Source organism: Crocuta crocuta, unplaced genomic scaffold (genome assembly GCF_008692635.1).
Source record: "Crocuta crocuta isolate KB4526 unplaced genomic scaffold, BGI_CrCroc_1.0 scaffold105, whole genome shotgun sequence".
NCBI classification, from domain to species: Eukaryota; Metazoa; Chordata; class Mammalia; order Carnivora; family Hyaenidae; genus Crocuta; species Crocuta crocuta.
The window spans coordinates 1,256,832-1,283,384 of NW_027530499.1; the positions used below are offsets into that span (position 1 = coordinate 1,256,832).

Sequence of the window (26,553 nt, forward strand, 5' to 3'; positions counted from 1 at the left end):
CATTTCAACCATACATAACATTGATATCACAATTTATGATTTTGCACCTCCCACCTTGCCCCAATAACAAAGATAAATTGTCTTTCAAAACAAGATGCTCAGGATAACCCATTTTAATCACAGATGATCACCCTTATATATCCTTGGGCCTGAACTAAACCCAATCAGTCTATAAGTTACTTCATCTGAGAAAGGCAATTTAAATGAATGTTTCTCAGAATGGAAAAGAAAAATTTCTATAGTAAAATTTCAAGTATTTCAAAATATTCCAAATTTACCTCAAGAATTATTCATACGGACCCCTAATACTGACTTAATTTTTATATGATTACTTAGATCCAGACAGACCTAAAACAAAGCATAAGCTCCTTATCCTTATAGATTAAAAGAAAAACAACACTTTAAAACAACCTACACAACCTTATTTCAACGTATTAGGGGATATTATTTCGTCAAAGCTGAATCATTATTTACAACACCAATATGGTATTGATCAATAGAGCATGAGCTTTTGAACTTGGCAAACACAGTCCTATGATGATTTGCTTCTCTCATCATTTTTTCCCATTTGTACTACTGTGATATCCTTTGCTTTGCTTACCAAAAACAAATATGTACACAATAAATATTCCTCTCAATGTTTCTAATTTATCTATGGCAACTGAAGTAATCCTATACTATTTTGCCTCAACAAGATTGAAAAAAAAGTACAAACCTAGATACAAGTCTTGCTTGAAAATACTCTGCCATAAAGTGATTATCCAAAAGATCCATGTTTATATCATTTAAATATTAATATTAAAATAAGAAAATGACTTCTAAAAATTATTATAGATAAATTTGAATCTCCAAATCTGCAGACCCCATAAGAAACCAAAAATAATTTGCTCAATCAAAGTGTGTGCTTTCTTCATAATCTGCTGAAATTCCCATCAGTGCTGAAACGCCATGGAGGCAAAGAAATCTGATCATATTGAAATAGAAATTTAAATTCTTTTAAATCACTATATAGATGGAACTGTATTTTAGTCTGTTCATGAAATATAGTTCACTATTACTACAAAACTCTTCCTTGTATATTCTTATCAACTGTAACTTCATAAAAAGTTTGATGTTAAGAGTTTGAATTATGAAATAGATGTCTAACCTTTTATTTTCTCTAACGGCTTTGTCTCCCTTCTTCCAAGAGATTGTTGGTTTTGGAGAGCCTTGGGGTTTGCACTCTATGATGACTTCTTGGTCTTTGGTAATAATTATTGTTTTCTTCATTTGATTCAGTGCAAAAGTAGGAGCCGAAGCTATGAAAAAGAAAATGTTAATTCTACCAGAAGCAATGACAATAAATTAATCAAGATTTTGCAACTCTTCTGGGATACATTTCTAAGAAAACCCCAGGATATCGACACATGCAAAAGGCACTAACTCAAAATTTAAACCTATAATTATTAGCAGATAATGGTTTCATATAATGTGGGGTCCACAGACTATTTCCAAAAAATGACATGTTTTAATTATGATTATCAATTTTAATTGTGAAAGACTAATATGAACATCTTGAACAAAAGGTGATGGTGTTGGCAAGCAAGTTTATTTGATATGTCTACAAGTCTACTATATTTGAGGCATTTATTTAAACCAATTTGACAACCTCATGGATATTTCATAATTATTCTACAGCCATTATACAGCAGTATAATGTGCCGGGAGCCGCACCAGCCTCTCTGGATGGCAGTCACAGCAAGGAAACTGGTATCTCCTTCTGCTACTACTGGCTCACCTTGGAAATGAGGCTGCTGGTATTGACCAGGTCTCACAATATTCCAGATCAGACAGATATTCCCCACACAGATTGATCATAAGGAAAGGCATGTCCTTGCCTTTCCAAAGATGATTGTCAAAAGGCTCTTCCTAAGGGTCTTGCAGATCCAAGACTTACATAATAAAGGGGGCTTGAGTCTGGCCCTGAGGCAAAGAGCCTAATTTAGAGTTAAGGGCAAATATCTACCCCCACCCATTTGTTTCTGCCTGAAGCATTTTCTGGCCTTGTTTATGCTGACTACTCCCTGTGAAGGAACCTTTTGAGGAACTTCTTCTTTTTGTGATTATGAGAGCATAGGTATCTCCTGAAAGACCTGTTTTTGACCCCTGCTCACAGAGAAGTAGCTTCACCCTCTTATGCTAAAAACATTTTCTGGTATGCTAAAGAAGCCTTCCTTCCCTATAAGATAAGCATCTAAATCCTCTACCTCAATGGCTATTGATAATGGTTATGCATGAGTCTTCTACAAATCTATGTTCTGGGAAATTCTTACATATCAAAGAAGTTTGTTGTCAGAAATCATTGTCTAAGGCAAATGCCACTTCTGTGCCATCTCCAAAACACTTAAAATAAAACTGGAGCCCCAGTCAGAGCAAAGATGCCTGCCTGGTGGTCAGAAAGAATCTCTGGGGCTCTCTCAAGTCTCTCTCTTGCTGACACCGTCCATCCTTCAGGGACACCTGGACATGCCAGAGCCGGCCTCCAGCAATAATGCATGGCACAACAATCTTAAAAGGTATGTATAAAACAAAAAAAAAAGATATGTGTATGTAACTGAGAGGAGTTAAGAATTGAAAGAAAAAAGGGAGAAGGAGTTAAGACAGCAGAGAAATAGGGGAACTGGGATTTTCCTCATCCCTCAAACACAGCTGTATTGAGGTCAGATCACTTGGAACACCCAGAAAATTGATCTGCAGAGTGGCAGAAAGATTTCAACAGTTAGACGGAGACAGCTTGGCAGGATATAAGTGTATGTATATGAAGTGGGGGATATAAAACAGCATAAGCATGGAAGGGATGGCACCTTTTCTGTGGAGAGATAAAATGGAAGAGAAAGAGAGAGGTTTTTGAAAGTACAGCATTGAGTTAGCACAAGAGGGAAACCTCCCTGGATCACAGACTGGGGAAGAAGAAATATGGAGAGTGCCAGTTTCTTTTTTGCAAGCAGATTTTGGAGCTGAAAGCTGGAAGTTTCAGAAGTGCATGACTTTCTCCAGACTGAGGCCAGGAGCCATGGCGTGCACTCCTGGGGAGGAAGAAGCTGACCCCAGAGTCCACAGAGCCATGTGGCAATCTCTGGGGTGCACTGAGAGAGAATAGTCTGCTTTAGGTAGTACTTTGGGAAGAGGGTTTATTGCCTCCACTAGGACAAAAGACCCTGCAGGTGTCATCCAGAGGGCTTTTATCTGCTGGCCGGAGAGACTCTACTCTGAAACAAGGGAGAAAAGCTGTACTGAGCTGGGTGCTGTAAGGCTTTGGTTTGTGAATCCCAGCCTAGCACCTAGAAGGTGCGGGAGAACTGTGGAGCAGGACAAGCTGACTGCCTGAACAGCGTGGGTTGAGGTACTTAGTATGGGAAGGAGAGACTGGAGTGTCACCATTTTTCCCCTCAGCATCAACATGGTGGGACTTCAGAGAGCAGCACAGCAGTCCCCAGTGGACGTGGGATATGCTTGAACCAAACCCCACCCCTCCATGCCTGGCAACTTCTTATTTACTGGAGCAAGACTGACTGACCCAATGAAGCCAGCCTCTCCTCCAGACCAGCACAGCCACCATTCCCAGGCACCAACAAACAAATTGTTTCTTTTGTTATTTTATTTATTTATTTCCTCCCTCTTCTTTTGAAATCAGATCAGGCTAATAGTTTCTGATTTAATTTTAGTCAACTCTTACTCATATATGTATATATATTACATATATATATATTTAATCAGGCATTTTCATTCTTTTTCTATCTTTTCTTTCTTCTTTATTCTCATTTCTCTTTCTCTGAAATTAGCCTCATAGAATAGTACTCTCAGGTGCAGGACACATAATAAGCTTTTAAGACATGCAAAAGACAGAAATTTAGCCAAAATGACAGAACAGAGGAATTCTACCCCCCAAAAAAAGGTCAAGAAGAAATCACAGCCACAGAATTGCTCAAAACAGATATTTTAAAAATGTGTCTAAAACAAGAATTCAGAATAACAATCATAAGACTAATAGCTGGGTTTGAAAAAAGCATAGAAGACACCAGAGAAACTCTTGCTGCAGAGATCAAAGACACAAAAACTAGTCAGGGGGGAGTAAAAAATGATAGCTATAACTGAGAGGAAAAATAAACTAGATACAGTGACAGAAGATGTAAGAAGCAGAGGAGAGAATAGGTGACATAGAAGATAAAATTACAGGAAAAAAATGAAGCTTAAAAAAATAGAGGAAGGAAATTACTAGATCATAAGGGGAGAAAGAAAACTAAGAGATTCCATGAAACAAAACAATATCTGTATTATAGGAGTCCCAGAAATAAAAGAGTGAGAGAAAGGGGTAGAGGATTTATTTGAACAACCTATAGCTGAGAACTTCTCTAATCTGGAGAAAGAAATAGGCATCCAGGTCCAAAAGGCATAGAGATCTCCCTTCAAAATCAACAAAAACAGGTCAACACCACGATATTTCATAGTGACTCTGGAAAAATAATAAATAAATAAATAAATAAATAATAAATAAATAAATAAATAAATAGAATTCTGAAAGCAGCTGGGGACAAAACGTCCGTAACCTACAAGGATAGACACATAAGGTTAAGTAGCAGACCTCTCCACTGAAGCTTGGCAGGCTAGAAAGGAATGCAAGAAATAGTCAAAGGGCTGAATAGGAGAAATATGCAGTCAAGAATCCTTTATCCAGCAAGGCTGTCATTCAGAATAGAAGGAGAGATAAAGACTTCCTCAAACAAACAAAAACTAAAGGAGTTTGTGATCACTAAACCAGCCCTGTAAGAGACCCTAAGGGGGACTCTGTGAGTTGAAAGCAGCAAAGACTACAAAGAACCAGAAAACATCACAACAAACATGAAATCTACAGATAACCAAATGGCACTAAATTAACATCTTTCAATAATCACTTTGAATATGAATGGACTAAATGCCCCCTATCAAAAGACATAGGGTATCAGATGGTTAAAAAATTACAAAAAACAGGGGCGCCTGGGTGGCTAAGTTGGTTAAGCATCCAACTTCGGCCAGGTCATGATCTCACAGTTTGTGGGTTCAAGCCCTGTGTCGGGCTCTGTGCTGTCAGTCAGCTCAGAGCCTGGATCCTGTTTCAGATTTTGTGTCACCCTCTCTCTCTACACCTACCCCACTCGTGCTCTGTCTCTCTCTGTCTCAAAAATAAATAAACTATAGAAATTTTTTTTAAATACAAAAAACAAAAACAAGATCCAACTACCAGCTATATGCTGCCTCTAAGAGACTGGTTTTAGACCTGAGGACACCTGAAGATTGAAAATGAGGGGATAGAGAATCATCTATCATGCTAATGGATGCCAAAAGAAAGTCAGAGTAGCCATACTTATATCAGACAAACTATATTTTATTTTTTATTTTTTAGAAACATTTTAATGTTCATTTTTGATAAAGAGAGAGACAAAGCATGAGTGGGGAAGGGGCAGAGAGAGAGAAGACACAGATCTGAAGCTGGTTCCAGGCTCTGAGCTGTCAACACAGAGCCTGATGCAGGGCTTGAACTCATGAACCATGAGATCATGACCCGAGTTGAAGTCAGATGCTTAACCGACTCACCCACCCAGGTGCCTCAAGGTGAACTAGAGTTTAAAACAAATACTGTAACAAAAGATGAAGAATGAAAGGCATTTTATCAGAATTAAGGGGGCTATCCATCAGGAAGAGCTAACAATTGTCGATATTTATGTCCCCAAGTGTAGTTCCCAAATATATAAATAAATTAATCACAAGCATAAACAAACCTGTTGATAATAATACCATAATTGTAGATAACTTTAATACTCCACATATAGCAATGGACAGATCAATTAGGCAGAAAATCATAAGGAAATAATGGCTCTGAATGACACATTGGACCAGATGGGCTTAATAGATATATTCAGAACGTTTTATCCTGAAGCAGAAGAATACACATTCTTTCAAGTGCACATGGAACATTTTCCAAAATAGATCACATATTAGGTCACAAAACATCTCTCAATAGGTACAAAAAGATTGAGATCATCTAATATATATTTTCAGATCACAATGCTAGGAAACTTGAAATCAACCATAAGAAAACATTTTGAAAGCCCCCAAATGCATGGAGGTTAAAGAATATCCTACTAAAGAATGAAGGAGTTAACCAGGAAATTAAAGAATAAATTAAAAGTTACATGGAAAGAAATGAAAATGAAAACACAACAATCCAAACCCTCTGGGATGCAGCAAAGGCAATCTTAAGAGGAAAAGACATTGCAGTCCAGGCCTATCTCAAGAAGCAAGAAAGATCCCAAATATACAACCTAACCTTACACCTAAGGGAGCTAGAAAAATAGCAGCAAATAAAACACAAAGCCAGCAGAAGAAGGGAAATAATAAAGATTAGAGCAAAAATAAACAACATAGAATTGAAAAAAAAAAAACAACAGTAGAACAGATCAATGAAATCAAGAGCTACTTATTTGAAAGAATAAATAAAATTAACAAGCCCCTAGACAGACTTCTCAAAAAGAAAAGAGAGAGGACTCAGATAAAATCACGAATGAAAGAGGAGAGATTACAATCAACACCACAGAAATATAAACAATTATAAAAGAATACTATGAAAAATCATATGCCAACAAACTGGACAATCTTTAAGAAATGGACAAATTCCTAGACACACACTACTAAAACTCAAACAGGAAGAAATAGAAAATTTGAATCAGTTATCAAAAATATCTCAACAAAAAAAAGTCCTGGGCCAGATGGCTTCCCAGGGGAATTCTACCAGACATTTAAAGCAGAGTTAATACCTATTCTCTCAAACTGTTTCAAAAAATAGAAATGGAAGGACATTTTACAAACTCAATCTATGAAGCCAACCTTACCTTCATTCCAAAACCAAAGACCCCACTAAAAAGAATTACAGGCTTATATCCCTGATGAGCAAAGATGCAAATATTCTCAACAAGATACTAGCAAATTGAATTCAATAGTACATTAAAAGAATCATTCACCATGATCAAGTGGGATTTATTCCTGGGCTGCATGCTAGTACAATATTAGCAAATCAATCAATGTGATACACCATATTAATAGAAGAAAACTATTAGAACCATATGATCTTGCCAATAGATGCAGAAAAAGCATTTGACAAACTATATCATCCTTTTTTAATTAAAAAAAAAAACCTCTGAAGAAAGTCAGGATAGAAGGAACATGCCTTAACATCATAAAAACCATATATGAAAGACCCACAGCTAATATACTCAAACAGGAAAAACTGAGAGCTTGTCCCCTGAGATCAGGAACACGACAGGGATATACACTCTCACCACTCCTCTTCAACATATTGTTGGAAGTCACAGCCTGAGCACTCAGACAACAAAATGAAATAAAAATCGTCCAAATTGGCAAAGAAGACAAACTTCAGCTTTTTGCAGAAAACATGATACTCTACATGGAAAACTTGAAAGACTCTACAAAAAAAAAAAAAAAACTGCTGGAATTGATCCAAGAATTCAGCAAAGTCATAGGATATAAAATCCACGTACAAAAATCAGTTGCATTTCTATACACCAATAATGAAGCAATAGAAAAAGATATCAGGGAATTGATCCCATTTATAATTGCACCAAAAAACATAAAATAGCTAGGAAAAAACCTAACCAAAGAGGAAAAAGAACTGTAGGCTAAAAACTGTAGAAAGCTTATTAAAGAAACTGAAGAAGACACAAAGAAATGGAAAACATTCCATGCTCATGGATTGGAAGAACAATATTATTCCAATATTATTAAAATATTATTAAATATTATTTAAATATTATTAAATATTATTAAAATGTTGATACTATCCAAAGCAATCTACACATTCTGTCCAATCCTGATTAGAATAACACCAGCATTCTTCACAGAACTGGAATAAACAATCCTAAAATTTGTATGGAACCAGAAAAGGCCCCAAATAGCCAAAGTAATGTTCGGGGGAAAATAAAAGCCAGAGGCATCAGAATCTCGGATTTTAAGCTATAGTACAAAGCTGCAATCATCAAGACAGTATGGTAGGGGTGCAAAAACAGACACATAGATCAATGGAATAGAATAGAGAACTCAGAAGTGGACCCACAAATATATGGGCAACTAATCTTTTGAAAAAACAGGAAAGAATATTTAATGGGGAAAAAACAGTCTCTTTAGCAATGTAAACAATTAAGGCTGAATTAGCTTTTTCATTCAGAAATATTGGAGTGTAAGCTGACATGAAAGTACATTCATATTTGATTGGTGATGCTGTAGGAGATGGAAATTTCAGCTCCTGTATTGACTTTGGGTGGGTTTATTACAATGTGGAGAAATTCCAAGTGCAACAAGCATTCATAATTCAGTAAGGTGATTTATAGAATGTTACATTTAGCTAATATGTAAATGGTAAGTTCCTAGATTCCTGGGATCTTGGGTATTTCTGTTAATATTGTGCTTTGGGAATTTTAGTGCAGATCAATAAAGTACATGTGGGCTCCTACCCACTCTGGGAGACAGTAAGTTATGGTCACTCAAGTCTCTTTCTTTCTATTACATACATCCCAGAGCAAAGTTTAGGAAACTAGAATGCAAAAAATAAAATCCATTCCAGTAGCCCAACCATGTTTGATTGCCTAGCCCATTCCACTGGATGGAATCTTTCTTGTAGTACTTAACTAGTGAAGTGCTAGTAGTGGTTACACTACTATCAATGGTGTAACCCTCTGAGACAGTGGGGCTTAGCCTCAGAAAGGCTCTCCTTTTCACATAAAGATAATAATGGTTGATATCCAATGATAGAGGGTGCTTTACCTGGCTCAGAGTGTTGCCTTTCCCTTGGAATGTTATCATGCTTATTGGTAAGTAAGAGCTGTGTGCGTAAATATTAAACATTGTTATGGAAGCAGGAAGAGGCTGCTAGAAATCTACAGTATGATCCTCTGCCCTCAAGACATTATTTTATGAAAGTTAATATATCTGTTAGATGATTTTTATATACCATAAAAAAAGATAGCGTGTAAACATATTAAAACTTAAGTTGGAAAGACCTTATAAAAAAGTTATGGGACAAACTGTACCCAATGTAAACTTGTCCCCCAAAAGCTTAAAAACATATATCAGCAAAACATATTACTTGTTTTAAAGTCATAAACTAGGTTTTTAAAATTACATCATAAAACTTTAGTATAGTAAGAATTAAAGCATGAAAAGAAGTAACACATTTTTCCTATTTATTTACTTAGATTGCATACCTAGAATCCTCAGCTCAGCACTTGCATAAATAGCTCCATATTTATTTTCGGCCAAACACTGATACATTCCAGCATCTGACTGATTCACATTGTGGATCATCAATACTCCATTAACCATCTCAATCCTATTCTGTAATAAAATAAAAAAATATATATATAAAGTGAATAAATCATACAGATTTTGCAGTGATTCTCTTCTAGGCCAAGGAAAAGAAGTCTCCAATGAATGCAGTGGAGCATTATTTGACAAGTTAGCAACACAAATTTACTGTTCATTATTTTATGGTAAAATCTCTTTTGTAAATTATAACTATTTCTTGGTCAGAAAAGATATCATAACTGCATTTTCCTGTAGCAATTCTTAAGAGTTTAGTTTCAATTTTGTTTTTATACTGAGTGGCTTTTTTTGGTATACTAGCTCAGCCTATAAAATATAATCAGCAGATGATGGTTTTGTGTGAATTCATTTTACATAAGAAGAAGGGGTTCACATGTGGAAAAAATTGTGACTGTAGACAAGTAAGATCAAAGTTAAAAACAGTTCAGGTCAAACCAAGAATCCCTTTGCTAAGGGTGCCTGGGTGGCTCAGTCAGTTAAACGTTTGACTTCGGGTTAGGTCATGATCTCGTGGTTTGTGAGTTGGAGCCCTGGATTGGGCTCACACTGGCAGTGGGGAGCCTGTTTAGGATTCTCTCTCTGCCCTTCCCCCACTGGTGCCTTTTCTCTCTCTCAAAATCGATAAATAAACCCAAAAAATCCCTTTATTTTATTTTTTTTTTAATTTTTTTTAAGCTTTTATTATTTTTTTTTTAATGTTTTATTTATTTCTAGGAGAGAGAGAGAGAGACAGTGTGAGCAGGGGAGGGTCAGAGAGAGAGGGAGCCACAGACTGAAACAGGCTCCAGGCTCTGAGCTGGCAGTCAGCACAGAGCCCGACGCGGGGCTCGAACCCACGAACCGCGAGATCATGACCTAAGCGAAAGTCGGACGCTTAACCGACTAAGCCACCCGGGCGCCCCAAAATCCCTTTCTTTTAATAATCTGATCAGGAGTTTACCTTTTCTCACTTCCTGACAAACTAAAACAAATTTTAAAAACCTCCCTCCAACTGGATTCTGTATAAAATTACTGATCAAAAAATATAAACTCATTTTCAGATAAAATTTAATATAGAAGTCAGAAAACTGAGCATATGCAAATTGAGGTCAACTGAAGTCAAGAGTACATTTCAAAACCAAATTTGAAATTTAAAATGTTGTTAAACAATCAGGTGTCTTTTCTACCTAATGCCAAGCAAATGATTCTTTCAGCTTTAGTGAGCAGTGGTTTACCTATCAACAGAGATGCCAAATAAATTTACATAACTTTCAAAATCAACCCATTCACTTTGCAGAAGTATTATCTGCCAGTAGAATTTACATTACTTGGATGCTGGAAGTAGAAAATATGACCAGCATATTCCTTTCTCAAGGTTTATCTGGTATCCCTAGGAAATCAGAGAGAAAGAGACCATGAATCAATGACTCAGGATTCTCACACACTCAGTTTTCTTTCTTTGTATTTGTGTATTTCTTTTGTGTAATTGTGTTTTGTTTTGGCCTAACTGGTTTTCGAATAAGGGAACGTTGGAGCTGAATTGCACTGTAGGGAAGATATGATCCAATCTCCTCATTTTACAAAGGAGAAAACTGAAGCCCAAAGTGGTTAATGACAGACAGAGACCTCTTGGTACGACAGGACCTGGGCAGAATCTGTGTTCAGAATTTCAACTTGGTATCAACTTTAGATGATAAAATCAGCTAGAGACAGTAATAAATCTATGGTAATAATTGATATTTCCCCATGAGTTTATAGGACCGAACAAAATTAAAGTAACAATGTGTTCCTCTAAAATTAATGAGGTAATTAAGAAGAAAATTTTATTTATATCTCTGTTATATTTCTCACTTCACTATACTAGAAGGCATAAATAACTGACCTGCAGTAAGACAAAAGGAGGATAATTTGTCCTAACCTGTGTGAAATCCTGTTAAAATTACACTGGAACGGGTTAACAGTTACCAACAGTACCTGAGGCAAGAGGGACACTCCATTCTTCAGCCAACGGTACGTGGGTCGGGGTTTTCCAGTAGCCTTACATTCCCATCGTAGAGGGCTCCCACTGTCCAACTGAGTGTCATTCAGTTTTTCTACCCAGTGTGGATAAGCTGTAAACGTTTAAGCATTAAAGAAGGGTGATTTCATTTTTCAAACACTTTACCAAATTCAAAATTCATATGGAAATATTCCTTGCATTAAATATTTTCCCGTTCACATAAGTGTAGGTATTTGGAAGAAGCACAACATGGCATTGCACACACAACTCTACTTCCTGTGTAAAAAGATATAACAATGATAACATTTTGATAATTTAAAACACTTTTGTAAGCTATCTCAAGTATATCTTATTGTTTTACCCAATTTACAGCAAGTGGCTACAGTCTCCCGAGGTATCAGAACTTGCTTAGTAGGGAATCAAGTACTTAGAGGCATTATTTTTTCCAAATACTGCGGTAGTATTAGCACAAGGTGAAATAATACAAAACGGCCATTTACTAAATAATTGCTTTACTTTTTTATTTTTGTTTTTTTCTAAAAGAAATTGAATTGCATCAGAAAAGTAATTTGTTAATTCAAATATCATTTCGTGTAAAAATTTTATATATTTCTACCATTTTCAAAAAATTTTTAAAAACCATTTTCAAAATTACAACAGAGAAAAACTACTTTATTAAGAAAGAAATAATGTAATTGTTTACAATACGTAAGATACAGAATAGTGTCTTTCCTTCACTGCCTAATATTTAAAATAAAAATACTGAAAACAAATGAATAGTCCACAAAAACACTGACACAACTGAAAGTATAGCTATGAAAAAATATTGAACTGAATCAATTATTTCTCTCTAGAAATTTTTTGGCATTAACCTATAACATATTTTACTTTGTGATAGTTAGGACTTTGATCACTGATTCATTAACTTCATACTGTTCAGTCATTTATTACTCTTAGAGGTTTTTAAGGATATAGGAGCATCTATGTTCTTATCTTTTTTAGGAGTTTATATTGTGTTAGAGGAAGTCTAAAGTCAATGCTATAGGAGATAATAGAATAAGAAAGGAAAGAAGATGTACTAAAGGAAACTGCATGTGAATACTAAAATAATGGGTCTAAAGGGACAACAGATGTCCAAAACTTAACCAGTTTAAAAGAGGGGTGACAGCTAAGAGAGAAAGAAGTCTCATTTATTAATTGCTAGTCCTAGACACTGAGCTATGTTATCAATTAATCCCTGTTACATTGATCCTGAAAACAAACATTTAATTTTATGAATCAGGAAACTTTGGCTCAGAGAGGTTAAATTATTTTTTGAAATAAAAGGTCACACAGTTAATAAGGCATAGAAACCACATTCAAAGTCAGATATTTCTGACTCCAGGCAGCATACAATTCTTTCATGCTACTCTGGAAGATTAAAACAATGATTGGAAGCATTTGTTGTATTCCTAGTATGTTTTGCCTTCTCCTGATCTCTGGATGGGAATTTGGTTTTCAGTAGCTCCTTGGTCTTCTAGGTAATATAGACTGGTCTTTAAAGAGCCTTACTCTGGCATAGTCAGAATTTGTAGGCCTTTGAACATATTCTGTGATTCAACATCAAGCCCAGGAGCTATCAAGCAAAAATCTTACCATGGTGAGCTTCAAATATTATCTTTCATGGCTTTCATGCCTGTCTTCTAAAATGAGTCCATTTACAGTTATCTGTCATGCATGCTAAAAATACTGATAGGAATGGTAAGATACAAAAGCAGTATTAAACTCTACTTTCTCATTGGGGCTTTCTGTAAACTTTTCTACCTTGTTTTGCCAATCTACTTCATATTATTCATGATCCTTATAATCCAAGTACCTAGGTTTGCTGTCTCCCAATTATACCCTGCATCTTCTTCAAATTGTTAAATCCACGTGGAATGTTCTACTTTTCTTCTTTGTCCCTTTTAATTCTACTAATAATTCAAGATTCAATCTAAATCGTATAAGGTTTCTTAACCCTAAACTCAAAAGAGACTCATCTACGCCTTTTTTGGACGTGTTTAGTTCTTTGTAACTTGGAAAATAATCACATAGTACCTTGTTACTCTTATTGCTCACTTAAACTGTTATTGGATTTTTTATTGTTTATGGTTTGACACCGCACCTACCAAAAGATTATCAAAAGCAAAGTCAACATGACATATACATTTATTTTAGAAAACACCAATCAGCATATAAAATTAATTACAGGATATTGGTTAGTTATATATGCATATTTTTCAGTTTTTATTTGAGGTTAGTTATAGTCGATATGTCCCAATGTACTACAACTTGTACTGGAATATGCAGCTTGTGGGAATTAAAAAGAATTTGAAAAGAGATCTTAAAAAGTTACTGAACTGATATATTAGGAAAGAACGATGAAAATAAGAATAGATTGTGTCATGTAGAAAAGAAAAAAATTAGAAATCAAAATAATATTTCTTCAAACATATTTTATATTACTTTATAAAATTGGTCTAATTTAGAGTCATGATTCCAAAATTAGATTGTCACAGGAATGAACAAGTGGTGAATGAAGTTAAAAAGGAGTAATTTCTGCTTTCTTTTCTTCAAACATTCATTGGACACCACTATTGGCATAATGCTTAACATTGAGAATACAAAGATAAATATGTCAAAATGTCTATTTGCTGCGAGCTCAAAATCTAATGGATAAGAAAGATATGCAATTAAAATATTCAAATTCACTCTACCAACAAATCTACAAATTAAAATGGCCTATTCTATTGCCTGAGAATAAAATAAAACAAACTAGTAACTAGTTAGGCTACTTATGTTAGGGGCAAGCACTCTCACCAGATGCAGTGCATATTGACAAATATTTATGTAATACATTTGAGCCTCAGACCAGTCTCTAGGTTACATTTGTAAAAACACAAAGCAGATGTAGATAAAGAAACTATTGCTTATTATCTGTTGTTATTAGAGATTCTGAAAATCCCTAATTGATAAATTCTAATTGTTGTTGGCCTTCATTGCTCTTAGAATCTTAAGTGTTGCAGAGTCAACATATTTTAATTATAGAGATCATTTTTAATATTAAGACTCTCAGCTGCGGTCCAGTGAGAGGTAACATAGTATAATGGAAAGATTATAAATTTGGGGGTAAATGTAGGTTAAAATCCAATAAATCCAATGCTACCCTGTCGTAGCTCTAATATGTGATTATGATTTTTTTATTTAAATTTATTAAGACTCATCTGTAAACTGTAGATGCTAATCCTATTTCAGTGGGCTACTATAATGATGAAATTTAATAAACACTTCTTACTTTACCCCCTCAATCCATTGCTTATGCATTAACACAAACTTCATTTTCTATCAACTGTGAATATATATAGATATGGTATAGTTTTCATGACAACAAACTCAAAGTGAGAAACATCCTCTGAAGAAATAGGACTGAAAAAAAATTTTATGAATGTAATTTTTAATCAGAAATACAATGTTGTATTATTTTCTATGGTAAATAGTGTATTTTAGTAGCTAAAGTATCTTTTAAAATCATGCCTAATATAGAGAAACACAACTCTGAAGGAAAGAAACAATGAAAACTAATGGCAAGGATTTTTATTTTTCTCTAATATTTATAGAAAATGAAGAGACAGGAATTAACTACTTTTCATCCATTCTTATCCCATGCCTTAGCTAAGTTCCTCAATATCCTATAGCTAGAAGTCAAATTCTGGTGTCATTGCCAGTTCTAAGTTAGAATCTGGTTTTACAGCTTATTATTAATGGGGCATATAGTAATAAGCTCATTAACCTTCCTAGGCCTTGGTTTCCCCATCTGTCAAGCAAGAATACTAATTCCTAAGGGTTATTGTAAGTTAACACATGTAAGGTACCTAGTAGTTACAGTAATGTCTAAAACAAGCTCTTGGCAACTAATATTCCAAGATTAGTCACTTAATCTCACCTAATTTTCATTTATTTATTTATTTATTTATTTATTTATTTATTTATTTATTTATTTATTTTTCATGGTACAAAAGTGTTTAATAAGCACATAGTGGGCTACAGAAACACACACAGCCTGCATAGCTCATCCTGGACTTCAGGTTGCTCCAGAGGAGCCTGACTTAGAGGCCTCTGAGAAAGGAGTCTTCACAGGGAGGAGGACTAGGGTTACTGAACAGAGAAAGCGCTTCAGGAGAAACAGGTCCTACTAGGGTCAGGTGATATTTTTGATCCATCAATACTTAACATTAATGAAGATCTGGAAAACAAAGTCAGTCTTTCCAACATGTAATTCTTTATCACATTATCCAAAACCTCTTCCAGTCTATTGGGCAGTAGGGAAAAGATCCCATTGCCTGGAGGTGGGACCTAGAGCTACAGATCAATCTGGAAAGCTGTTATAGAAGATGATTTACACAACAAAGTCACCACTAAATGTTGGGAGCCGTTTTCTGAACTCATAGGTTGAGTAAGAACTCCTTATGAGGTTAAGGTAAATTGCATGGACTCTTACCATCAGATGGCGACCCGATATCCACCTCCACCCAATTATTTCGGCTTGAGTACTAACCCCCAAGTCACTTTGGTAATTGCTATTAGGAGTGACTCATTCTGGCATTGATACAATGACTGTACTTTGTGAAGGAACTTACTGTAGGAACTTCTTTTATGGTTATGGGAGCAACATTGCGTTCCTGAAAGACCCATTTTTCCTTAATAACTCCCATTAAGCTATGAACATAACTTTTGCCTTTACTATGCTAATGCCACCTCTGGGCTGTTCCCCATCCTTTTGCATAACAATGTTCTGGAAAGTCTTTACTGATAAGAGGATTTATCATCAGAATGCCACTTCAGTGCCATCCCCCCAAACACTAAATCCTAAAACAGAGTCTCAGACAGTGGGGAGAGGCCTGGCTGGTGACCTGAAAGAATCTCGTGCCTCTCTCATCCCTCCCTCGCTGACACCATCCATCCTTCAGGGACCCCTGGACTCAGCCAGATCGGACTCCGGCAACTAAACTGCTGCTTATACCCAGTCCCTGTTCCTCTTGTTCTGCTCTATAGTCCCAAAACGTTTCTTGAAAAGCCAGAAAATCCATAAACATGAGCAGCATGTCTTGTATGTCAGCCCCTTCATTTAAAAAAAGTTTTTTTTTTTAATGTTTATTTACTTTTGAGAGAGGGCGAGAGACAGCACTAGTGGGAGAGGGGCAGAGAGAGCCTGAACACACACCTGAAGCAGGCTCCAGATTCCCAGCTCTCAGCATACACCGGGATGTGGGGCTGGAACTCACAGACCACTAGATCATAAGCTGATCCAAAGTCTCATGCTTAAGGGACTGAAACCCCAGGTGCCCCAGCCCACTCATCTTTATGGGTTTGTAAAGTAACCATGAAAGCCACCATGTTAAATCTCAGAATCTGCCGCAGTGGCTGTTCTTCCAGATACTTGTATACTAAAGATATAGACTCCTTAAAAATGGGCATATAGGTGAGTTTATTCTCTTCTGTGTTTTCAAACTTCCAGTAGTAGTAGTCTGTGAAATTTGAAGTATTTGAACTCTCTTGTCATGCATGATAATGTCCTCTAAATATCCAACCACGATTCCAATTCTGGATCAGAAATGTAAGAGGACCGTGTGAGGCCCTCTTCCTCTAAGGGGGTCCAGTACAGAGGGGGGCCTCTGCATCCACCCACACGACAAGCAGGTATGTCAGCCCTTGCGCCTTGCTCGGCCCAGGCCCAGCCTCTTCAGTGCTCTGCAGACACCAACCAGCATCGGACCACTGCCGAATCCCGGCCCAGCCAGGTGGCCTCTGCACTCGAGGCCGGGGCCTCAGGCTCCTGGGCTGCGGCCACTTGCCTCCAGGGCTCCACGCAGACCAGGCTCTCCGCGTGTGCTGATGCCACTGCGGAGTTGCGGTGTTGGTTACCTGACTTGCATCTATTCTTAACAGTGTACCTTGAAGAATGGTGTCTATCTCTAAGCATTAATCCTTATAATAGCATAGCGTTATGATAGAAGTTATCCACTATGTGCTGAAACAGAATACTTAGTGATAGGAAAAATAACCAAACAAAAAGTCTTTGTCTTGGAAAAGCTTAATAATCAAATTGTAGACATTGGAAGGGATTAAAATTTGTGAGGGTATTCTCCAGAGATCTTGTAAAAATAAGGAAATTTATAACACTATACTACAATGAAAATAAAATTCTATTCCTTGTTGGATATTTAGGACAATGCAATGTAATTTTTTTTTAAGCATCTTGGTTACAGTTATTTTGATACTGTTATATTTCTAAACTGTCAGTGCAAACTATTAATTGATCATAGTGACATTATGCTTACTTTTCAGGGTGACAAATTACTAGTTGGTGGGGCACATAATATCATAAATCACACATCTTTATATAACATTTTTCTCTGCACAAAATACATCCTGCTGAGAGCTCCTTGTACATAAAACTGCTTAAAATTGTTTGAGTTTCCTTCCTACCTTCCTCCTTTCCTCCTTTTCTCCTTACTTCTTTCTTCCCTTTGTTTTCTCATTCTTTCTTTTTATTTCAATTGGGAACTTCAACAAGCAAGGTTCAATTTATATTGGAAATATAGAGACTAAACATTTGTGTGACTAGTAAAATTTGCGTGAAGTCTTTGATTAATTATCAGAAATTACAAGGAATAGAAATAATCAAAGACTTTATTTCACTCATAAAACTACCATATGTTATAAATAAAAAACATATTTAATAGAATAAATATGCAGTTTTTCTAAGTTTCAATTATTATTTTTTCAATTTATTCAATTTTGGTTTCTCTATTTCATTTTTATTCCATTTTATGAGTATTGTTATTCAAATGTATTGGTTAAATAACACCAGTAAATTTACCTTTTTTAAATTTTACTACTATAGACTTCTTTATATTGTAATTTGTTGCATTATGTTTACAATACAGATTCTTTAAAAATTTTTTTTTAATTTTGAGAGGTAGGGGGAGAGCACCGGGGAGGGGTAGAGAGAGAGAGGGAGAGAGGTAATCCCAAGCAGCCTCCACACTGTCAGTGCAGAGACTGACATGGGGCTTATTCTCACATCCATGAGATTATGACCTGAGCTGAAATCAAAAGTCAGAGGCTTAACCAACTGAGCTGCCCAGGGACCTCTATAAATTCTTAATTATAAATACTATGTGTGCCTAAAAGCCTGGCACCTACATTAGCACTCATTTATTAATTATTTGACCAAAAACCGAAAACAGAAAACAGAGACTAGAAAGGTAGCCTGAGAACCTTGGCTCATCCATTGAGCTAAACAACTAACTGAACACGTAAAACATTCCCATAGTTACACTTTCAAGAAGACAGTGAGAATACAGGAAAAACCCTATGTTTTCAGTACTCAGTGAATATTGACTATTTGGGTTAAATTGTCAGCCTCTACTTATTCCAATAGTTGAAGCTCAGGTTACAGAACTTCCAACAGAAATCCAGTCTCTGGAAAGGAGAACAGTCCAAATACAAACCATCAATACAGTGAAATATTAATGCATCATGGTATTCCACATCAATTGCCAGTCAGGTGGAAATGCTAGCCAAGATTCTTTCTACATTCTATAGAGTTTCATGGGTGAGGAGAAAAGCATTCATGTCAAAGGCAACAGATTTACAAGTACAAATTTGGTAAATATGTACTAACCAAGACAGCTCTGGAAGAGAAATAGAGCTTTTTGACATTGTCCCAGTGCCATGGACATAAACTGAAACTATCCGGGCAAAATCAGGAGCAGGGTAGAAAAACTACCTTAAATATGGGCTACAGTGAAAGGCCAAATTCTGCCAAGATACCTTCTCAAACTGTCAGAAGTATATACCAGAGTAGCAAGCTGGCCTAGTTTCTTTTTCTAGTCAATAATCTTAATTATTCTCTATTCAATATTATGCATGCTTTGAGCAGTTTGTCCTTACCTGGCTGGACTGCAGTATACATCTAATTGTGCATGACAAGGAAAACCCACAGTTTGTTTCTCAGTAGCGCTCTCTCTTACCAGAAGATAAATCAGTAGTATTGAGTGAAATCAATTTTCTTTCTATTTCCTGGAAATAATCATTACTGCTGAAGCTGGAGTATAGAGGAGTACAAATAGAGTAGTGCCATATAGGAGCTTCTGTCCTGGGCTGTAAATGTAATTATAAATTAAGTGTGGGCCAATTTCACCACCCAGAAAGATTTGGAACTTCTCTTAAATTGTCTTAAGAGTAACAGGCTCTCTGCATTTTTTTTGTGTGTGGCTTTGAGTGACAATGTTCTAGCTGAGCACTTGTTTTTCAGAATCAGATTTTTATGTAGAGAGAAACGAGTATAATTTCACACTTCTGAGTATAATCTGACATAATGTATTTGAATGGTAATTATTGTTCACTGGGGTATAGAAGCAAGAGGCTTTTATTCCTATGGCTACATAGTCGACTTAATGATGAAATGAGAAATTGTGAACAGTTTGCTTTGTGAGTTTCATCCAACTATAATACCCATGGCCTAAAACTAACCAAACCAGTGCTAGTGCTTCAATCTTACAAATATTTCAAACCATTCTTTAAGAGTTCCTTTGAAGGACATCAAGCTTTTTAAGAGAACTGATTTTGACATACAGTGACAGTTGTATTTGTTTGTTAGATTCAGCCAAATAGGTAATTTGGATAATTTCATACTGAAAGCATCTGAATTTTTTTTATATCAATGCTCTAGATTATAGTGTTCCTCTTTTTTTTGAGTGTCCTCCTCTAGGAAATAAGAATACTATCACTTATCCATTATGTTTAATGTACATTATTAAAGCAAATATGAAAAATAGATACAATTTATGATCCTTAGAAGTAAAAAGATGAGATTGTAGATGTTTTTGAAGTAGATTTTCCCAGTTCTTATACACAACCTGGTTGGCTCTTTGGCATTTTTGGACAATTTAAATGCTTGTATGCTGTAGAGGCTATTTATCATACAGATGCATTAATTTAGGTGAGGGGTCAGTAAAGTTTTTCTGTAAAGGACCAGGTAGCAAATATTTTAGACTTTGCAAATCAGCTACTTAATTCTGTCTCAACTATTTCATTCTGCCATAGCAGTACAAAAGCTGACATAGACAACATGTAAACAAACGGGTGTGGCTGTGTCCAATAAAATTTTATTTTCAAAAAAGTGACAGCTGGGAAGGATTTGGTGCCTGGGCAATAGATTGCAATTCCTGATTAAGGCCAGGGGCAGGAATAAATTAATAAAGGTTACAAGATTTTTAACTTATCAGAAAATGGCTTTGGTGCCAGGAAAACATTTCAGTTTTAAGTATATCCACTGTCTATGTTGTAGAAAGAAACTGCTATTTCCCCATTCATTTTTAATTTAAAGCATTTCTGTGTATAGTATAATTTTACATGATGTTTTACCATGCAAAAGTAGTATGCTTATAAATTATTACTTGGTTTTTATGTGCTACCTAACAAACAATATTTTGTTCAAATTAATTTGCATTTTCAATTTGACCCTTGGAACTGACCAGAGCATCGTGCTTTGGAGAGAACACTTACTGTATACTTGTAACTGTCCACGAAAGGAGTTTTTTCCACGTGAGTTTTCAGCTCTGCACTCATATAGGCCTGCATCATCCAGCTGCACGTTGGGTATTTCCAGCACTGCCTGAGATTTCCGCAGACGTGCCTTACTAGGAATGTAACCATTAACCTTCATCCATGTGATTGTTGGAACTGGGCTACAATAAGGAGGAAAAATACTGTTAATACACTTTCCACTATTAGGAACATAGATTCTATTATCTGGTAATTTAAGCACTTAATAGGCTGAGCACAATAAAGTGTAATCACAATTAAGGACCATGTGCTGGTTGATATACTTCACTTTCCATTGTCTGGTAAGTCGTTAAATTCAAGGAAGATCGTTTCCTTTTCTTTCATATTTCAGGAAAGCAAGTCAGGAACCATATTTTATATATTTTAAAACATTATAGTTTATTTAAAAAAAACTTTTTAAGATTGTTTGAATGAAAAAGGTAATTTATGAAATTACAAAAGTAATGTATAATTATTCCAAGACAATGAACAAAAGACCCATGAACTAAATGAACTAAGAACTCTTTTTACCCCAGCGTCTGTAAGTATCTTCTTTTTGCAACAACAAATGCAGTTTGCCTGTTATTTCCCACCTTGTCTTTATGATGCAAATGTACATACATATGATGAGTTATTTTGGTTAAAAAATGTAAGTTATATACTTGATATTTAATTACTAAAAATTAAATTCAAAATCAACTCCTGACTCATTCCATTTGATAGCTGTATATTATTCCATTATATAAACATATCAGAATTTAATCAACCATCCCCTATATTTAGACATTGAGTGTAGTCCCTGTTTCTCTCCTTTCTTTTATTTTTGCCACTAAGAAAAATAGTGCTATAAACAACCTTGCACATGTATCATATACTATAGCTTTTATTTTCTGCAGCAGACATTCACAAAAGTGGAATTGATGGATCAAAGGGCACCCACATTTTTCATTTTAATAAGTACTGCAAGACTGTTTTTCAATAATATAGTAGCAGTTTCCATATCTATCAGTAATATATGAGGTTGTTTCCCCTTATCTTTGCAACTATTTTATGGGATTAATCTGTTTAATTTTTGTCAGTATTTAAAGGTAAAAAATGATGTTTTATTGGCACTTTAATTAATATTTCTCTGAACTCAGAAGATTGAATGTTTTAAAAATACTTTTATTGGCTACTTGCATCTACTTTTCTGTGAATTGTTTGCTTATGTTACTTTTCTATTTTTTCTTTCATTTCTCTATTTGCCTATTTGTATTTTTAAAATTATTTCTTAGAGTTCTTTGTGTATAGAGTCACTAAGATTCTGTTTCTCAAAAAATTTCTCCCTCAGTGTATTGTTCATTTATAGTGGCTTCTACAATATACTTTTATATACAGTTTTGGAAGAAACAAATATATGTATAGTTTCCTTCACAACTTCTAAATTTTCGTTTGTTTAAAAAATTATCTGTACCCCTAAGTTTATGTTCATATTTTCTGCATTGTTTCCGGTAGTATTTTGTGTTTGTTTTTCATTTTTGTTTCAAACAGTTTGATCTTTAATCCACTTGGACTATATTCATGTGTTTGGTGTGAAGCAAGGAATTATTGCAGCATCATTACAGTAAAACTCCTTTCCCTACAATATTTGGTATCTTATCTTTGTCATATAATTGGTTCTCACATACTTGAATTTGTTTCAGGCTTCTCAGTTCTGTTCCACTGATTTATTTATTACTATCCATATTTAATGCACTTTATGGTTTGGGCCCAGTCTACTTTTTCAGTTTGATTTCTCGCTATTTCCTTCCATATCTCCTGACCTAGAAACACATCTCTGTGTGTTTCCAATTATATCTGTTAAAATCCTACTAATCCTTTGAGGCCCATCTTAAATGCCTCTTCTTCAGTAAAGTTTTTCCAGTCTGCAGGAATTTTTTTTTCTTTTAAATAACAAAGTACTGGGGTGCCTGGGTGGCTCAGTTGGTTAAGCGTCCGACTTCGAATCAGGTCATGATCTCAAGGTTCATGGGTTCGAGCCCCATGTTGGGCTCTGTCCTGACAGCTAGCTCAAAGCCTGGAACCTGCTTCAGATTCTGGGTCTCACTCTCTGACCCTCCCCTGCTCACGCTGTCTCTCTTTCTCTCTCAGAAATAAATAAAACATTAAAAAAATTTTAAATAACAAAGTGCTTTGTGTATCTCCTATAACTCACTTCTCTTATAGCATTCTACCAAGGATTGTAATTGTTAAATATTAGATTTTTTACACTAATTGTTCTTACAGTAGAGGTAGCAATGTTAACTATTATAAACAATGTTATGTATTTTGAACACCTTTTTGATTTGTTCTTTAGAAATATAGCATTGAAATTTTTGGAGTAGAGGTTGACAATTTTTCTTATTTATTTGGGTAGGTACATATATCCAACATCTAGGAGGATTGAACCTTGCACTTTAGAATAATCCTTACATTGGCATGGCATATCATTCTTTTAATATGTATGAAAATTAATTTGTGATTTTTTAAATAAGGAATTTTGCATCCAGGTTAAAAGGTAAGACTATCTTCAGCTTATTAAATTTGTTAGTTTATATGTGTGCTTACTTGTTAGTTAGTGGTTAGTTTGTTTACAATCTAGTTTTGACAGATTTAGTATCAGTGATGGAAGATAGCTTAGTGGACATGTCAGAATATTCCTCTCTTTCTGATAACTTAAACAGTAGGGAAATTGTTTGTTCCTTAGGACACTGGTAGGATTTTCAAAAAATGTCACCTGGGTCTGCCATTGTTGGTGGAGTTTTTTTTTTACAATGATTTTAGTTTCTTCCAGGTTTTCTTTAATTGCATTGGGTTCTGCTTATGTCAACTTTGGCAATTCAGCTTTCCCTAGAAAATCAAGTACTTCATCCATAATTTTAATATTTTAGCAATAAGCTGTATAAATAATTGTTTAAAATTACTAAAAATTCTTCAATAATGGGAGGTTGCACATTGTAGTAGTAGCTAAATGCGGGATTCATAGCTAGACTTCCTGGGGATAGCAACTATAAGTTATTTAACATCTGATTCCTTCAGTTGTCTCAAATGTAAAATATGGTGGAAATAATACAGTCTATATCAGAGAGTCCTTGTGAGAATTATTTAAAAAAAATTTTTTTTATGTTTATTCATTTTTTAAAAATGTTTTATTTATTTCTAGGAGAGAGAGAGAGACACGTGAACAGGGGAGGGTCAGAGAGAGAGGGAGTCACAGACTGAAACAGGCTCCAGGCTCTGAGCTGGCAGTCAGCACAGAGCCCGATGCGGGGCCCGAACCCACAAACCGCGAGATCATGGTTAGAAGCGAAAGTCGGACGCTCAACCGACTAAGCCACCCAGGCGCCCCTTTTGTGAGGATTATTTAAACAGCTTAGCACAGAGCAAGGGAGCAAAAAATTATTTGTAATAATATGACAAGGATGTTTGTATTTCTTTTATAATTTTAGTAGTATATGCTATTTTACTTTGCCCTGAACTTTTTCAGCTTTGTATGGTTTTTAGGAGCATGGAATTCAGGGTATATAATTTAAGCTAAAATACAGTTTGAACACAAAGATGCTATGTGATCTTAGGTAAGTTATCTAAGTTAATGAATCTAATGTCTCCATCAGTAAAATGGAAATATTTGTTTGCTCCTTCAAAATGCAAATATTTGAGGCAGTGGCATTATTTTTCATGTTCATCAATATGTTCACAGTGTCTCATAGAGTGCTAGACACATTATTAGTATTTAATAAATGTTTATGAAAAATAATGTTTTTTGTATGATTTTGAGCATTAAGTGAGCTATGTTCTTGTAAATTACTTAGCAAAATACATTGCAAATAGTGAGTAATCAATAAATATTAGATATAATGATTTTTAAATGATTAGTTTTGTCAGGTTGTCTATTTTATTGTGTTTTAAAATAGGAATTTTGAGGTTTTACCTTTTTTTGTTTTAATTCAGGAGCTTCCATTCTTTTATTTATTTATTCCTCTTTTTTGGTCAGCACATTTATATTGTACTTCTAACTTTTTGAGCTGAATGATCAATATAGTTATGATTTATGGTTAATAATAAAAGCATATAAAGCTATTTTTTCCTCCGATATCAGACATAGCCACATACCATATGTTTTCATATGTAGAGAGAGTTATTTGTATAGTTTATGCTGTTTAGAATTTGTTGAACCAATCTTTGTAGCTAAATATAGGATGAATTATTGTGAAAGTCGCATGTCTACAAAAAGGTCTATTTTATTTATAATAAAAGTTTAAAAGTTAGCTTTTAGATATTTTTTGTTCAATTGTGTAATTCAATTATTATTTTAGTGTCTTCCAAATGTTTAAAGAAAGTTAACTTATGTCAAAATAAATCTGTGAAATTTTGTAATGATCAAAAAAAAAACCATATAATTTAAAAGAAGACATGGATAGAGTTAATATGTTTTAAAGTACTTTTACTTTGGGAAAGATGGTTATGATATTAACTCTAGACTTTATAAATGCATGGTAAAATTAGTAGACTATTAAAAATAGTATAATTTTCCAAACAAATGTAGCATATGTCAAAGAGTGGGAAGCTCAGCCCTTCCCCAAATCCATTCCTTTTTTTTCTCCCGAGCACATGTTTGCTTTTTTTCTATTCAATAGGTATGACCATGATGCTGATTTCTGACCATGAAATGTAGTGGAATTGTTCTCCAACAAGTCTCTATTCAGTCTTTCTCTGTTGACTAGGTGGATATCAATCCCAGAGCAATTTTGGAAGTCAATGGTTGAAATAGCAGAGACTAGGTCTTTAAATGACCGTGTGGAGGAAAGTGTCAAACTACTACTTCACCAGTGCCAATCAAAAATTCTCTTTGGTACTATGTGAATGACATATAAATATTTATCCTTGCTAAGGCCCTAATATTTGAAGGTTTATTTGTTATACCTACTAGCGTTATTTTACTAATATAGAAATTGGCATATAAAAATGTATAACTGTCATAGCAAGATGTAATATCTTTGGAACAATCAGGATGAAAGAAATAAGGATCTGGTACTGGGGAATGAGAAAATAAAGATCCTGTCATGTAGTGGCAAAATATCTGGTAAAACTTTTACCTTTGATAACTTGGAAAAGCCATCCATATGCTTATACAGCCTAGTCAAGGAATTGGAAAATAGAATATTAAAAGTGTGTGTGGGTTGTTACTAGCTTTATTCATCAAAGTATTAGATAAAAGAGATGAGATCAGGACAGTACAGGATGGATTGTCAGCAGAATTAATGAGAATAGAAAAACTGCAAAATGTGGGACCCTAGTCAATTAAGTAGATTAATTGCAAAAATGGCCTCAATTCTTAATCACTCTTATATCCACATCTTTTGCCATGTAGCTTTGCTTGATTTCAGTTTAGGTCATGATCTCACAGGGATTGAGCCATACGTGGGGCTCTGAGCTTACAACGTGGAGCTTGCATGGCATTCTTTTCTCTTCCTCTGTCTCTCTCCTCCTCCTCCAGTTGAGCACATTCTCTCTCTCTT

The 26,553-nt window shown here is 35.1% G+C and overlaps 1 protein-coding gene across 1 annotated transcript in view; it reads right to left on the reverse strand.

The window, feature by feature from the left end:
• Positions 1-26,553, reverse strand: part of CNTN5 (contactin 5) — a 433,319-nt gene that overhangs the window by 270,869 nt on the left and 135,897 nt on the right. The window contains exons 5-8 of the mRNA XM_077766718.1: positions 20,978-21,159; positions 11,362-11,498; positions 9,291-9,420; positions 1,148-1,298 (exon numbers count right to left, since the gene is read on the reverse strand). Of these exons, the coding sequence (XP_077622844.1) occupies positions 1,148-1,298; positions 9,291-9,420; positions 11,362-11,498; positions 20,978-21,159 (600 nt within the window). The remainder of the gene's footprint in view (positions 1-1,147; positions 1,299-9,290; positions 9,421-11,361; positions 11,499-20,977; positions 21,160-26,553) is intronic.